The sequence below is a fragment of the Oncorhynchus mykiss genome, chromosome 12 (genome assembly GCF_013265735.2).
Source record: "Oncorhynchus mykiss isolate Arlee chromosome 12, USDA_OmykA_1.1, whole genome shotgun sequence".
Classification (NCBI taxonomy): domain Eukaryota; kingdom Metazoa; phylum Chordata; class Actinopteri; order Salmoniformes; family Salmonidae; genus Oncorhynchus; species Oncorhynchus mykiss.
The window spans coordinates 33,872,661-33,889,562 of record NC_048576.1 but is presented as its reverse complement, the minus strand read 5'-3'; the positions used below and the strand labels follow the sequence as shown (position 1 = coordinate 33,889,562).

The 16,902-nt window shown below is 42.1% G+C and overlaps 2 protein-coding genes across 7 annotated transcripts in view; one reads left to right on the top strand and one right to left on the bottom strand.

The window, feature by feature from the left end:
• The window catches only part of LOC110537486 (transmembrane protein 211), a 204,679-nt gene extending 192,505 nt beyond the window's left edge, over nucleotides 1–12,174 (top strand). The window contains exon 4 of the mRNA XM_036937429.1: nucleotides 9,280–12,174. Coding sequence (XP_036793324.1) covers nucleotides 9,280–9,506 — 227 coding nt within the window. The 3' untranslated portion in view covers nucleotides 9,507–12,174. The remainder of the gene's footprint in view (nucleotides 1–9,279) is intronic.
• On the bottom strand, nucleotides 12,162–16,548 carry LOC110537484 (spermatogenesis-associated protein 22). Of its 6 annotated transcripts, XM_021623555.2 has the most exons (7): nucleotides 16,354–16,548; nucleotides 14,953–15,093; nucleotides 14,549–14,735; nucleotides 14,029–14,404; nucleotides 13,538–13,646; nucleotides 13,322–13,419; nucleotides 12,162–12,958 (listed from the first exon to the last, which is right to left on the bottom strand). In XM_021623555.2, exons 2-7 carry the CDS (start codon nucleotides 14,993–14,995, stop codon nucleotides 12,767–12,769), a joined length of 1,005 nt encoding a protein of 334 aa, XP_021479230.2. In that variant the 5' UTR covers nucleotides 14,996–15,093; nucleotides 16,354–16,548; the 3' UTR covers nucleotides 12,162–12,766. The 6 variants fall into 6 exon arrangements, with proteins under 6 accessions (XP_021479230.2, XP_036793322.1, XP_036793318.1 ...); XM_036937427.1 differs by lacking the exon at nucleotides 14,549–14,735 and having other exon boundaries at nucleotides 16,354–16,546; XM_036937423.1 differs by lacking the exon at nucleotides 16,354–16,548 and having other exon boundaries at nucleotides 14,953–15,400.
• Nucleotides 16,549–16,902: the final 354 nt, after the last annotated feature.

The following is a 16,902-nucleotide window of genomic DNA, read 5'->3' as shown; positions in this document are numbered from 1 at the left end:
TACCTGAAATTCACCATAGTTTACCACAACCTATAAGCTAACTTCATCGTTAGCTGCAAGCAATAGAGTTTCATCTTCATACCATAATATTTATCTCCCTGAGCACATTGAGGTGTGTTTACAGAGGAATAAGAACTCAGGTGATTCTCGCTTGGATCCTTGGGCATATATAAAACACATTTTCATTTAGACTCACTGTCAATCACTGCAACTGAGATGATATACACATCTCTCCCTTGTCTCTGTCTGTGGCCCTCCAGTAGCACCTAGACATATTCATGGAAGGTACTGTAGATTGGCATATGAGATGTGAACCCTCCTGTCATCTCCACAGTCCCTGTTTAATTCCCTGCATGGTCAGACATGCCTGTAGCTTTAATGTGATGGTGGGCCGTCAGGACCTCTCTCCTCCATCTCCTTCAGACCAGGGGGAGAGGAGAGGTCGTCCATACCTATCACCTGCCTGCCTGGCTGCCTGGAGAAGGAGACGGAAATGGGAATAGGTTCCGCATGCGGGCAATGAAAAGCAATTTCCAAGAGACACCGTATCCCCACTGCCAACCTTTCTGCTTTCATTATAGGGCTTTATGGTAGGAAATGATATGAAAATGACTTGACTGAAACACACACACACACACACACACACACACTGATTTAACAAAAAATGTTAAACTGCAAACGGCTCATAAAGTTTTAAAAATAGATTTACACATCTACCCACCGTCAACATCCACGTTGTGCCACAGAACACCAGTCCCACTTCTATTAGAAATAAGAAAAGAGACACGCAAACGTGTAGGCAGGATCTGCAGCATCTGTTAACCAAGGGAAAGGTAGACAACAGGAAAAATGATCACGAGAACGAAAGAGGTTTGATGTATGGCTATGAGGCTGCAGCTGTAATTAAAGAATATTCTTGGTATTTCCAGGGCCTACAGCATGTTTCATGTCACAGAGTTTCATCACTGACAAACAACGCTGGCAACACAAATAAATGAGTGGTGTGCTGGCAAATAAAGATGTATTATACATTTGTATATTCTTAAAAAAAAAAATTTACACCCGCTCCCAAATATCTGCAAGGGAACAATGCAAGGATACACTTCTCCGACAGAGGAGTAAAAATAACAGTGTGTTTGTCATTGTGAAGAGGAACACTCTTTGTTCAGTTACTGTGACCTTAGCTCTCAGGTATGTAGTTAGGTGAGGTAAGGTTAGGTAAGACATATTGTTCTGTATGTGCGTGACTGTACTGCCCCTAGTCGTTTCAGTGCACAGTACCAGACAGATAGAATCCCAATTGGGACAGCAGCCAAACGGAAAGTTCCTTTGGAGAATGAGAGCAGACTCCTGTGGATAGAGACACACAGGATCGCATCCTCTTCCTGGTAGCTGAGTCTCTGTGGATGATATCTGAGCCTGTGTGGTGGCTGGGTTGTTCTAGTCAGGCCTCCTGCTGTGGGCTAGTCTTTGTTAGGACTGGGAGTGTCACAGATATGCTTGTGGGCCATACTGTAGGAGATAAGTGACCCTCGGGACAACATTAGCCCTCATATTCATCTACCATGTTTGCTGCAAGACTGGAATGCAGAAATAGGGGTGCAGGGGGACAAGGAGAAGAGGAGTCACTGACAATCCATTTAATCTCCTCTCTCGCCGTCAACGATTATCATAGTTATTCTGTCGTCTTGTAACTTGGTACCCCATGTATATAGATAGCCAAGCTATCATTGCTCATTGTGTGTTTATCATTGTGTATTTTTATTGTATTTATTTATTTATTATAAGGTTTTTTGTTGTATTTTGTGTTGTTGGGAAGTAAGCATTTCACTATTAGTTTACACCTGTTGTTTACGAAGCATGTGATTTGACTTGTCAAGTGTCAAAGCTCTTCCCTTTGACCTTAGCTTATCCTCAGATTCACACCAGTGTTTCTAACCCAGGGGGAAAACATGATTGTTGAGGTTTGTGTGTTCAGCCATTTCTGACAGTAATCATGGCGGGGGCTGTAGCTGTAGTCATTGACAGAGCCAGAGGGAGCAGACAGAACGGACAAATAACAGCAGCCAGCAAGCCAGTCAGGCCTGGCTAACCAGAGCAGAGGATTAGACAGACCAGGCCAGGGAGGGAACCATCACATCAATCTCTAATTCAATCACACGGGCAACTTTCCTCAGTGCTAACTGAGTTATGGCAGTCAGCGTTGGGAGGTAATAAAGTTTGATCCAAAGCAGAAGTCTTGGCGATATAATGAATGGCCCTCCAGGTCCCCAGCACCAGCAGCAGGATGGCTTGTAATTAAGTACTCTGATGGTACGTGGAGGAAATACAGGATGACCACCACAGAAATAGAATTACTAGCATGGGTACACTTAACGTGTGTAGGTATACTCAACATGATGCCTGTTCTAGTCATCCATTTCTAGGATGACCACATCATCTTCTGAGACTGGGCCACATTCCACCTCACTACTCACTGATGGAGATCACTGTCATATAACCCTCAGCCCCACAGGGCATTGGACTGACTAGACAACTAAAAGGTCATGTATCACAGGCTAATGTTCTCATTCGATGATTCACCAACAGTTGACAACTCTATTTGAATATGCCAAAAGTCTATGTGCTAATACGTTAGTACTCTATACAGAGTGTAAAGTTCATCGCCTTTCGTTTTAATGGGTGTTGTTTGTGCATGCGTGTTGTTGGATGATCCACACACACTAACCTACAGTATCAGAGTGCATGCACACAACATCCAACGCTATGGCTGACCCTGTAAATCAACACATATCGCTGCAGATATCCGGTGTATGTGAAAACAAAACATATTTAGTATTTTATTTTATTGGTATATGACGTCTGTGGTATCATATACTCTCACTAAAACCTCTCAGTCCCCATATATAGCCCTCCCTGAGCCTGACCCAGAGAGAGTGAATGGGGACCTCAGTCCACCCTGTGTGATTGGATACAGAGTTACCATGGTGTTACTGTGGTTCCCAGCCGAGAGTTAATGCATTGTCACGCATGGACGCTACCTCATCACACACCTTACTCTGGGGACAGGCTAAGGGCCAACAAGTTCTCTTCAAATACCTTTATAGAAACTTTATATTTTTCTCATTCTCACGGCTGTGTAATTCAGTATCATTTTCTGGCGTGTCTCACTAGTTCATTGACAAACGTGAGCAGTCAAGCGACCAGAGAGAGCAATAAAGTCAAGGCTGAGCTCTCCTCACTTCTCCTCTCCTTCCAACATTTCTTCTCTCCTGTCATATTCTCACTGAACAGTCCAGGGAAAAGAGAGAGAGGAGAATCAAGGCTGCTCTACTGAGCTTTGCCTGTCTCTCTTCACGTCACATCTCCTCTCTTCTCTTTCTTTTCCCTTTATCTTATCTTCTCTTCTGTCTTCTCTTGTCTTTTCTTGTCTTCTCTTCTGTCTTGTCTTCTTCTCTTTGCGTCTCTTCTCTTCATTTCTCTTTTCTTTGCCTCTTCTCTTCTCTGCTTTCCACCCCCTTACTCTCCATTTCTCTCTCTGAATCTGATTGAATACTAAACATATTCCTACAAAAGTAGGATGTTTATTTTAGAGGATTGACTAAAGGTTCAGTGATAATCAGAGCCTAGGCCTCCTGACTTCACGGCTGTCTGTGAAAATTATTGGAGGACAATTATACAAAGTGTTGCTGCGTTTGTCAAAAACATGATCTTTTTCAACCATCGCCGGTTGAGGCTGAGTGCCCTTCAAACCATCGGGAGAACATCTCTCTGAATCTCTCTCAGTTGTTCGCCACAAACAATTATCCCAATTGTGTAACATTCTAGGGTTGTTTTTCCAGGATTTCAAACTTCAAGTATAACCGTGTCAGTGGTGTAACCACAGAGGACGGATGAGCCTGAGCAAAAAGTCAAACCCATGTGGATGAACTCAAAGAATATCCTTAAACAGCATATGTTGCTAAACAGAGAGGCAGGCCTCTGTTTTGGCTGGTGATTTACTTTCATTAGTATCACATCGGCTTTGCTGTTGTTGTATTCAGCCAGACAGGCTGCAGGGTAATTTATAAGTGCGGTTAGACTCTGTGCTGTCCTTGCTACAGCACACACGCATGCATGCGCGCACACACAAACACACATACACACATACACACACACATACAGATAAACACAGAGAGCTGATAGAGTGGCAGTGATTCGTGACTGACTTACCCCAAGGTGTAAATCTATAGCTTTGCTTTCCATTGTGATCCATGTTTGCCGTCTCTGTGTTTGTCCGTCTGTGTGTCTGCATGGATGTGGGGTGTCTGTAAATAAGACACATTAGCCCCTGGGTGACCTACAGTATCCTTTTCCCATTGTTTCCTCTGTCTTTCTCTTCCCCGTTAATTGTTCTCATGCCCTCCCTTCCAGTCCCACCTGATTCCAATCTCCAAGAATGTACATGGCTTGTGTGCACATGAGCGTGAATGGCGCAGGAAGCACAGTAAACGGTGTCTAATAGGAACAGGAAGAAGGAAGGAGATGTGTGTTGAAGTGCTGTGCTGAACGCTTTTCACTGCCATGCAGCTATTGTGGAGACGGCTCTTTAAACTCCCGTAATTACGTTTTAACAGCTCTTCTTCGTGGCTAACTGCCTTTATTACTGCTGTACCTGCCGCCCAACTGGCCAAGTGTGGCGTCAAAAGTCCTCCTGCCCCACTCTTGATGGATACTCATTGTATCTGGGACCAGTTCCGAGTCGCCCATCCAAATTATCGTTGTTGTTTTAGGATTTAGATCATCCTTGGTGCTTTACAATTCTATGTGCAGTTTACAGAATGTAAGTCAGCTCAATGGTTGTTTGTGGCCCGTTTTAATGCTACATTATTTACTTTTATGTTATCGTAGCTTGGGTTTTACAGCACTTGCCAAGTTGCCATTGTGGATATTTTGTATTCAGGTGAACTCCACAAACACTCTCAAGTCAAGTCCCAACTCCAGAATAACTGAGTTTGCCCTTTATAATCACACGTCCATTATGTCTCTCTAAACATGTCAATAAAACATGGGACATTCAATATGGCATATGAGATGAGAGCGGGATGCTTTCTCCACTCCCCTGGCCCTGTTGGATGGGAGAATAATGAATGCTGTGAGGTTACCATATGCAGTTTCACTGCATCGCACCATCGTGTAATTTGTTACTGCTCCCTCAGCTTCTATATTCATGAGATTGCATTTACCCATCTGTGTCCATAGTGGGCTGCTACTGCTAATCTCTCAAATGAAGTTTTCACCTTTTACTCAAGGTTGAACACGAGTCAAATCACTAAATGGTATGTACTGTATATGCATGCATACAGTACATGTAATCCTGAACATCATCAAAACCATCATGTACTGGATGTACAGTTAACGTCGGAAGTTTACATACACCTTAGCCAAATACATTTAAACTCAGTTTTTCACAATTCCTGACATTTAATCCTAGTAAAAATTCCCTGTTTTAGGCCAGTTAGGATCACCACTTTATTTTAAGAATGTGAAATGTCAGAATAATAGTAGAATTATATATTTCAGCTTTTATTTCTTTCATCACATTCCCAGTGGGTCAGAAGTTTACATACACACAATTAGTATTTGGTAGCATTGCCTTTAAATTGTTTAACTTCGGTCAAACGTTTCGGGTAGCCTTCCACAAGCTTCCCAAGCTTCACAAGCTTCCCAGTTTAGGGGAATTTTGGCCCATTCCTCCCAACAGAGCTGATGTAACTGAGTCAGGTTGGTAGGCCTCCTTGCTCGCACATGCTTTTTCAGTTCAGCCCACACATTTTCAATAGGATTCAGGTCAGGGCTTTGTGATGGCCATTCCAATACCTTGACTTTGTTGTCCTTAAGCCATTTTGCCACAACTTTGGCAGTATGCTTGGGGTCATTGTCCATTTGGAAGACCCATTTGCAACCAAGCTTTAACTTCCTGACTGATATCTTGAGATGGTGCTTCAATATATCGATATAGTTTTCCTGCCTCGTGATGCCATCTATTTTGTGAAGTGCACCAGTCCCTCCTGCAGCAAAGCACCCCCACAGCATGATTCTGCTTCATGGTTGAGATGGTGTTCTTCGGCTTGCAAGCCTCCCCCTTTTTCCTCCAAACATAACGATGGTCATTATGGCCAAACAGTTCTATTTTTGTTTCATCAGACCAGAGGACATTTCTCCAGAAAGTACGATCTTTGTCCCCATGTGCAGTAGCAAACCTTATTCTGGCTTTTTTATGGCAGTTTTGGAGCAGTGGCTTCTTCCTTGCTGAGCGGCCATTGAGGTTATGTCGATATAGGACTCGTTTTACTGTGGATATAGATAGTTTTGTACCTGTTTCCTCCAGCATCTTCACAAGGTCCTTTGCTGTTGTTCTGGGTTAGATTTGCACCTTTCACACCAAAGTACGTTCATCTCTATCATCACGTCTCCTTCCTGAGTGGTATGACGACTGCGTGGTCCCATGGTGTTTATTCTTGCGTACTATTGTTTGTACAGATGAACATGGCACCTTCAGGCATTTGGAAATTGCTCCCAAGGATGAACCAGACTTCTCAAAAAAAATTGATGATTTCTTTTGATTTTCCCATGATGTCAAGCAAAGAGGCACTGAGTTACCAGAAGCTTCTAAAGTCATGACAGAATTTTCTGGAATTTTCCAAGCTGTTTAAAGGCACAGTCAACTTAGTGTATGTAAACTTCTGACCCAATGGAATTGTGATACAGTGAATTATAAGTGAAATAATCTGTCTGTAAACAATTGTTGGAAAAATTACTTGTGTCATGCACATAGTAGATGTCCTAACCGACTTGCCAAAACTATAGTTTAACAAGAAATTTGTGGAGTGTTTGAAAAACTAGTTTTAATGACTCCATCCTAAACTTCCAACTTCAGCTGTATACCACAGGGGGCTGTTGAGGGGATGACGGTTCATAATTATAGATGGAACGGAGCATATGGAATGACATCAAATGCATGGAAACAACATGTTTGATGTATTTGATACCATTCCACTTATTCCGCTCCAGCCATTACCACGAGCCCGTCCTCCCCAATTCAGGTGCCACCAACCTCCTGTAATGTGTACAGTACATTTATTATATCACAGACTGACTGTGTATACATGTTTTTAATCATCAATAGGCAACATAAATCAAAGATAAATGCTTCAGTTTGATCTTCCCAGTAATCCTATAGTACATAACACAGTAGCTATAGATCTTCCCAGTCGTCGTACATACAGCAACACAGTAATCTACTCTAGTCTTCAGACTTTATCCAGGTAAAGTGAGTCCAGGGTTGTCAGACTTGTACGTTCTTGATAAGTCTGTTCCCATTAACAGAGCTATGCAGCCTAGAGCGATCATATCGACCTGAGGCACAGTGCTTATCTGATGCAGACAACAATTGCCCCCTCTCCGTATACCTACCCTCAAGGCTTTCGTGCCACTTGTTTCAAAGCTATGTTATGTGGTTTGATTTAATTCCTGCATCGACTATTTGGGGGCCTGGCATGTTTCTTCATTATTTATCCATTTGGGTTTTGGCTGTGTGTGACTGCTGTCATCTCTCTGTTGTGGAGAGGAACGACGAGGGAAGTGCCTTGAAAAGGAAACCCTGCCTGTGTCTTTGTGCACCTTCCACAAAACCAATGATAGTTTGATAGAGAAGGCCATTAAAGTATCATTAGCCAGGCTGCTTTGAAGAGCCGGGCCCCTGCAGATAAACACAGGGCCATTCTGAGCAGGACAGAGACAGAGCTCTGGGTGGATTGGGGGTACAGCATCCTCAGCTCTGGGTTGGGGCTCCAGCAGCCACATCCTCAGCCTCAAACAGCTCACTCTAATGGGGTGATTCTGGTACACAGTGCCCTAACTTCCAACACATACAACCTCTCCCCGTTCCCTCTGCTTCTTGTACTTATTTTTTTGCCACCTATTTCCTTTTTCTCACCCCCTTCTTTCTCTGACTCAGTTTTTCTCCTTCTCATTTTCTCTCCTTGTTTTTCTCCCTATCTCTATCAGTTTATCTCTCCTCTGTGCCCTTAGCATGACTCTCACCAGTCTCTCCCAAAGGGTTTTCAAACACACATCAAAAAGTTACATCTTATCACTCTCTCTGCATGGAACATGTCATAATATAGAGCTCCCTTCAACCCTTTCCCAAAAATCTATAACATTGTAGCATAAAACAATTTTGATACTTGACATCCCCATTGCCTTATCTTATAACTTCACTATTACACTATTACACTCTGCTGCTACACTGTCCTTGAAACTCAGAAACTCTGGAATCAATACATGAACAAAAGATGATACGTGTTTAATGTGTTTTATAGACAGACAGACAGACAGCTGTGAATGATAGCTCGTTATCGATAGTACCCTATTATTTCATTGTACCGTAAAAAACAAACAATGACAGTCCAGTTTAATGGAAATATAACCTTAGTTTTTCCTCAACATGAGTAAGAGTAGGAATGATGATACTCAGCAATGGATAGCTGCTTCTTGGCAGCGCTGGCTGGCAGACCTAACTCAATTTTGAAAAACTGAGCCACTCTCTCAGCCAGTCGCTACATGGGGCACTAAGGATGTGATACTGTCTGGGAAAGCTGATTGCTGCATATTAAAGTGCCAGGCTCTTTTCTTGTGGTCGTCAGTTTGGCATGAGAAGTGCTAATGGTTTTTGGGAGACATGATTCACTTTGCATTAGCCAGGCCTGTCAATCCAGAGCCATCAGAGCTCCTTTTTTTTTTTTTTTTACATAAAAAGCCTATTTCCTCTCCTCAATCAGTCCTTCCTCCATCACTCCCTGGCTGGGTTGAGACTCAATCTCAATAGTGATTTATTTTTCTATAGGTGCTATTCAGGGTGCAACTGGAGATAGGGCAGACAGTGAAGCTCCTAAATTACACTTTTGACCGTATCTGTGGGCTGTTGGCTCATAATGCAAAACCTCTAGTGCCACCAAGTGGCCAGGGGTCAACATTACCAGGAACACTTGTCAAGCTGAACGCAAAGAGCCGGGATGGAAACTTTTACAGCTGGATATTTGATTTAGTTCAGTTGGAAGGATGATTGAAATGTAAGGATAACTGAGAGAAGCACATGAGAAGGAGGGATGTAAGATATATTTGTGGGAAGCTGAACAATAGGGGATCTTGTTGTCCAAAGTGCTGTCTAAAGATATTGTATTTGAATGTAACCCTGGTTGTAACCAAAGCCTCTTCCATTTCTCATCTCTCCTCCAGTGTTTATCATGGGATCTGGGCTGCTGGTCTATCCCTTTGGGCTCAACTCCACCTTGGTGAGATCCTTCTGCGGGGACTCAGACATCTATTATGCCGGGGACTGCCAGATTGGCTGGGGATACATGCTGGCCATCGTCAGCGTCATGCTCACACTCTTCCTGCCTTTCTTCGCCAAATACGCCCCAAAGGAGCACCTGTCCCCGACACCCTTGCCCACTCTCTTATAGGGCAACAACTGACCCCACCCTCATCCAGTCAGTCTACTACAATACTCCCTACGTCCGTGTATGATGTCATGGAGATGGAGAAACCCCTGCGTCCACTTCTTCTGTAGGATGCCATTTTAAAAAGCCCTGCCCACTGATATACAACTAGGCTATACACAACTGTGAATAACATTTATGTACCGTCTTCCTTCAAGCAAAATATATTTATTTGATCTAATAATTTACCTTATTGTTATGTTCTTTATTTTACTGTCAATTTGTGACTTTGCATTTTCTGTTTTTTTTCTGGAAAAAATACATGTTTGAAAGAAACACAAGGATTGATAACAACAACCTCTGTTCAGATGGACAGAAGTATACATCTGTTATACATAGAAAGTTGGTTAAACATTGCAGTAACCAGACAGAGGGTGATGGTCAGGTCTATAACCATAATGACTCCAGGGTGACATTAATAGTGGGCAATACTGAATAAGTGTAACATTCCAGAATCATCAGAGCTGTTTGCAAGAGAAAAGGTGGGACAATAAGGAGAATCTTCAATCGTCAAGGGTGGCATGAGATTAACAGACAATATGAAACATTTCTACAGTTATCAAAGGACATGGACACGCTTCAATCTTCAATGGGTTCATGTGCATATGGCGAACAGTCAAGACAATAGGAGACCCATTTAACATCAAGACAAAGCAAGGATCAGAAAGTTATGACATTGACTCAGACCCATAGATCTCAACACAGTGAGCGCATTCAAAGACTCCGTCCAGAGGAGTTTGAGGAAAGGGGATTGTATATAGGTTTGGATCTAGATGCAGTTTGGATCCAGTATTGAACAACACTCTGGCTGTAAGGATGTCATCAGATGGACGTGTAGCACAGTGAAACATTAGCCTGGGGACTCGCCATCTGACTTAGCCTACACCTTCAACATGGTTCTAAAAGGTCAGAGACCATTCACATTTTCAACAAGTCTCAAGCAGTGACCCATTGGACAGTAACAATTCTAGAGAAATTGTTGGACACGTTTTTCAATGGAGGAGATGTACCAAACAATACAGAAGTGTCTGACCTGCCTTCAAGACAAATTAATATAGATAAAGAGGTGTGCATAATAACACAATAATTGTCTGATAGTCAACTTTTAAGGCATGTGAAGAGCATTTGTTACAAATTTGATGTTGGGATGACATGGCATCCTTCTACCAACCTTTCCAGAGTTCCTAGTGTTAATATGGTTGTCTTGTTAGCCCAAGTCATTATTATTTCAGTTTTTACACAACACAATACTAGCGATACACTATAATTCAGGACTACATTAAATCAGGCGAAAGGCAAGAAGATAAGATAGCATTGTCTTGAAATTCTAGACTAGAGTGCAGATAAAGTTGGGGTTAGTTAATAAATAGTAAAACAGCTGATCTAGATTAAAATATATCTGCTCTGACCATACCAACGTGTGCCTTTATAACAAAACCAAGACAAGTTACTTCAATACTACACTCTTAGAAAAATGGGTTCCAAAACAGTTATTTGTCTGTCCTTTTTGGTTCCAGGTAGAACGCTTTTGGGTTCTACATTGCATTGAACCCAAAAGTGTTCTACCTGGAACCAAAAAGGGTTCTCCTATGGGGACAGCCGAAGAACCCTTTTAGGTTCTAGATATCATATTTTTTTCTAAGAGTTTATTAATATCAGGTTACTATCTACTTCAACTGTGGATATTGTAGTATAGAAATGTTCACGTTATTATTTTCCCTGTGTGCTGTACTTTTCCTGTATATGTTTCAAGATGTGCTTCTTCTGTACATTATAATCTTCTTGAATTTGGAAGAATGTTCTATAGAAGAAAAAAACTGATCTCTTCTTAAAGCTTGAAGGCAATGAGAGAGAGAGCTGTACTTGTGTTGAATTATGCCCCTGACAATTTATTCACAAGAGGAAAATCACTTTAATCACTAAATTAAAAGGTTGTGACATGCAGCTAATGCATTAATTCCTGGCATGCCCATACACCAAGTAGAGTGGCACAACTTGAGAGCAGTACAAATTGAACTTAGCCCGCAGTTATCAGTGTTAAGTTGACACATTATCCAGGTAATATGTAAAGTGTGGCTAAAAATAATTAACTTCTGAGATAAGCCAATGGATTAGTGTGTTTTTGCCATCACATTTCTCCTAATTGAATCGTTTTATTCTTATCATGTTTCATGGACAAATTGTATAATTTCCCTGACTACGCAGCCAATTCCACAAATCGGTGTGCTTTTACATACATACTGCATTCCAATGTGTGTGTGTGCATGCGAGCTTAATACTGAGATGAATGTCATTGAAAATTGCCAAAATTACTTAAAAAGAGGAAAAGTCATGATAAAAAAACGTATGTAATTGTGTTGCCATGTTTTGAAAAGAAGACCAAGAAAGAAATGCTGGTATTTGTATTGGACCTCATACTGTGCTTGATACTGGGAATGACTGGGGTTCACTTACTGCACAGGATTTGTACCCCGATATAATGTTGAAACATTGTGTGTCAAGTCTCAGCACTGGTGAAACTGTTTTTGTAGAGTAGTAGAACTAGTTTTTCCATTGTAATATGTTGGTTGTAAATAAACTAATAACTGTATGTTATTGTAGCTCACTTTTCATTCTTAACTGCCCCCCCCCCCCCCCCCCCCCAAATATATAATTTGACTTATTACATCAACAATGTTTGTTTTATCTGAAACTTCCCTCTTAACAATGTTTGCTGTTCTGTGAATTTTCTTTGTAATTAAACATTTAACTGAGGAAGAGAAGGGGGTTTTATTTTGTGTCCAAAACCAGAATTGCACATATTACATTTTTTATGTGTTAAGTATTATATACACAAGAAAAATATGAAATATCTTACCTGTAATCTGATGATATACAGATGCACGTACATATTTAACATTGGGAAATTCATAAACACACAATCTTAATATGTTGCTTGTCACAAACAGATGGCGCCCTTTACAGGCAAGCAGGTGAAACTGTATACACTTGAACTGCCCAGTTCAGAATATTCTTTCAAAAATAAAATAGGGGTATCACGTACTACTCATCCCTGGAGAATCTTCAGACATGTCAAGGATCTACATACAGTAGGACTCTATATACAGTTTCTAATAGTGGAGAGCACTTGCCATGTAGTGATACTCAAGAACCCATTGGCAAAGACAATTGTTTTGCCTTTGAACAGTTGCTGGAAGCTCCCTTATGTGTTTCTGTGCTGCTGATCAGACTTCACTGAGTGATTTCACCAGGTCCCTCATCTCAGCATCCGAGGCTTTGATAGACTCATGTGCGTTCCTCTGCTCTGAGGGCAGAGCGGCCCTGACAGACACACAGGTGAGGGTGTCCCTGGTGTGGTCGTAGTTCCCCACACAGCGGTGCACCTGGCCTCGGATCAGCCTGGGCAACGCCAGCTCCTCGTGGGGATGGAGCAGAGACGCATTAGACATAAAGGGTATACATCCAGCACAACATGGTAAAGGTAACATAATGGGTATCCACCCTGGAGATACACTACGATTTGAGAAGCCATATCCTCCAGCATTGTTGAAAAACTAACTACTGCTTTATAATGCTGTTGATCAGTAGCAGCTGGTAAGTATCCTGTTGAAATAAAAGTCACCAAAGTTCTTCATACTGAAAAAAAGTGTTGATTTTTTAGGCCTTAAAAAATGTGCTGAACATGAAGTAATTGATTGTTGTCCTCTGATTAACTCTAGACAGCCCTGTAACTGCATGTCTCAATTTCCTATTAAAGAGGAAGTGTTTTTCTGACTCACATTTTCATAGAAGACACACTGCACCACCTCTTTCTCATCTCTCATGAGGAAGTTCTTAGCTCCATGAGACCCGGCGGTGACTACAGAGTCAAGAGTGGCTGTGGGACGAACATAGACTATAAATTAATAGAATAAAATAACATTACAAAAATTGTGTATAGAGTACCAGTAATAGTAAATACAATGTTAGAAAGGTGACACTTCTTGAGAACTTACCGAAAATCTCAAATAGGTACGGGGCTCTGCCCTTGAAATGGATCCAGTGTCTAATGCCATCAATGACAGCAGTCAGGATCCTCAGAGAGTTCTCAGTTGCTGGTTTGACCTGGAACACAGATGGCGCCGTCACAATATAAAAGAGACATTAATACTTTAAAATCACTGATCTAGCATTGAACAACATACATTTTACAAGATAGCATGAAAAGATATACCTACAATTGGGTTAAATATGAAAACTATATAATTGTTATTTTATGGTAAGTAATCTACGGAAACCTGTTTTCTTACAGCAGGGGTATTCAGCTGTTACCCTACGTGGTAAGGCCTGCTGGTTTTCTGTTCTACCAGATAATTAATTGCACCCACCTGGTGGCCCAGCTCTAAATCAGTTCCTGATTAGAGAGGAACTGGCTTCGAGGTCCAAAGTTGGGTTTGAGGGTCCTACAGTGTTAAACTATAAACTACAATTAGCACAGATGACTTACATGTTGTACCTGAGACTGAGAGGTATTTTGAGTTTGATATGTGTCTCTACTATCTTCCATCAGTTGTTTCTGTGGCCCAGTGTTGGTGGTGGTTATAAACTTCCAGGATGTGTTCTGCTTCTGTGTTCCAGGACCGTGACTTGGTCTGCTTGGAGGGGGAGTGGGTTTAGACTGCTGGGAGTAAAGAGGAGGCTCTGGTGGGTTGTCCTGTCTCTGTCTGTAACCTGACTGCTGCTGACCCATCTGAGAGTAGCTGCTTGGGGATACCGGCTTGCTCTGTGTGTTCCCACTGCTGCAAGGGGCGTTGTAGTTGCTCTGTCTGGGGTTTGTAGGGGCTCTTGAGTCCTGCCTCACTGGTGGCTGTCCCATCTGCAGACTGGACATATGCGAAACACTGATATGACAGGTTTGTGTGTTGCAAAATCAACCGTCAAAAAAAGAATCTCTAGTACTATACAGCATATAGACAGTGTTCATCTGCAGGTTAACTTTTTATCTGCGCTATAATGACTGCCTCTACCCTGTATTCCCAGTGTTGTATGGGTGTGAAGGTGCAAAGCTTCTCCCCACAGGTACCGGAACAGGTTGACTGTTAGGACACTGAGACATTTGTTGAGACTGCTGGTTGCTTTGTCTGCTGCACTGATTGTGCTGAACAGCAGGTGCAGGACACCTTGGGGCTTGATCTTGGTAATAGCCTGTGTTACCTGAGTAGAGGTAAAAAATGTTGTTACAGCATTGAGATTTTGGCAGCAAAAATGATTTTTCTTTGTGTGTAGTGCCATCTAGTGACCGAGATAGTAGAATCTCACGCTTTTAAAATCCAAGAAAAATGAATAATAAAAGCAAAGTTTATGAATCACAGAACACATCTGATTATTGCTACTACTGAAGTCCATGAGCAGTAGCCTATACTCCTCTTACCTGATGTGTTGATGATGGATGAAGCAGAGCTGTGTGTAGGCATGTATTCATTGCCGGAACAGAATTTCTTCTCTGAGGGATTGGATGTCAAAGGCAGCCTACTCCTTTTCTTCTGGTTAAACAGAGGCACAGAGAGGCAGTCTGGAAAGCAAACAATCATGAGACATTTTTCTCATGACAGTTTTGACAATGTTTTGACAATGCAGCCATCAGTTTATGACATGAAGTTTATGACATCACATTCTAATTAATAAAATGTCAACCTGGCCTATTTGCATTGACCCCTCGATCTTTAAAAAAATATATATACTGCTGCTGCTACTCACTGTCGGCACATTGACTCGGTACTGGTGTTGTTCGGAAAATCTCCCCCCTCCCCCGCTAATTACTTTTATTTTGTGTCTAGTCAAATACTTTCTGTGGCATACATCAGTGTCAAATACTTTCTGTTGAACTAACTTCACCTCAGGATAGGCAACCGAAATTAATAATGAATGTATGTGTGTTATATTAAACAAATGGAGTGGGGGGGCGCTGAAGGGAGGGAGTGGGGGGGCGCTGAAGTGAGGAGGGGGGGGGGGGCGCTGAAGGGAGGGGGGGGCGCTGAAGGGAGGGGGGGGGGGCGCTGAAGGGAGGGGGGGGGGAGGGGGGGGGGGGCTGAAGGGAGGAGGGGGGGGGGGGGCGCTCGCCCAGGGCGTCATACAAGCTAGAACCGCCACGTACACTTGAAACAAAGAGCCAAACCGAAAACTGCAAGCAAAAATGCTTTCTGCTACTAAGAGCAGTGAAATATAGGCTAAACTGACAACGGAGTGAAGAGCAGAAGTCTCGACTTGCAAGCAAGTCGCAGCAATGAAGAACGCAGGGGGATTCTGTCTGGCTGGCGGGTGGGTTTCGGGACAACACCGGTACCCCCGGTATATAACCTCGGTATTTTTCTTAAAACTGCTTTGTTGACTTAAGGCTTGTAAGTAAGCATTTCACGGTAACGTCTACACTTGTTATATCCTGCGCAGGTGACATAACTTTACAATTTTATTTGAATTTCACAAACCTGCAGTAGGTCTAGCCTGCTGGTTTTAATTTATTTTCATCTTATTCCAGTGTCTTCACTCAGAGTCTAATAATACATTAATAAAAAATAAAAACATTTTTACTAGTTAGCCTGACACCGCTATCTACAAAGCATCAACAACAACGTATTGCTAGCTAGCTGTCGTTATCACTGTGCCCAAATACAGTAGTTACCTAGCTACAGTATAACGTTAGCAAAAAAAGTTATCAATAGCTATGTTTTAGTAGCTAGCTAGCTAAATAACAACCAATTAATCAAACAATGTTTAGTTTTCATCAATGCTAGCGAAGTTACATTTAATTAAATAATGTATTTCCAGTGTTTACCTGTGGTTGCTGTTCCAAGTAACTAGCTAAATACCTATTGTAGTGAGCTCGTCAGCGTCTTCCAACCGTCCTAGAATAAAGCAGGGGCCTCCTTTTCGCCAGTCAGATCCAATGGGCACGCGCTACTGCCCGCGATTTCCCACTTCTTGGCTAGCTAGAACACTTAGCTGTTCTAGTTAGCTATTCGCTAAGAGAGGGAGGCTGCACTTTATATAAATACAACGTTGTTGTTTTTTAAACAAATAAACAAGTGGACTGAGTAAGTGGTTTGGCCTACATACTATGGCCTCTACACTCTTCTCACATGTTCAGGTACTGATAACTGGGCTTTAACTGTGCTCTTGTAATGAGTTAGGCATCATCACATATGGGAGAGTGCGTAAATTGAGAGAATTTACATTCAGCGTCACTCTTTATTTGAATTTATTTATTTCACCTTTATTTAACCAGGTAGACTAGTTGAGAACAAGTTCTCATTTGCAACTGCGACCTGGCCAAGATAAAGCAAAGCAGTGTGACACAGACAACAACACAGAGTTACACATGGAG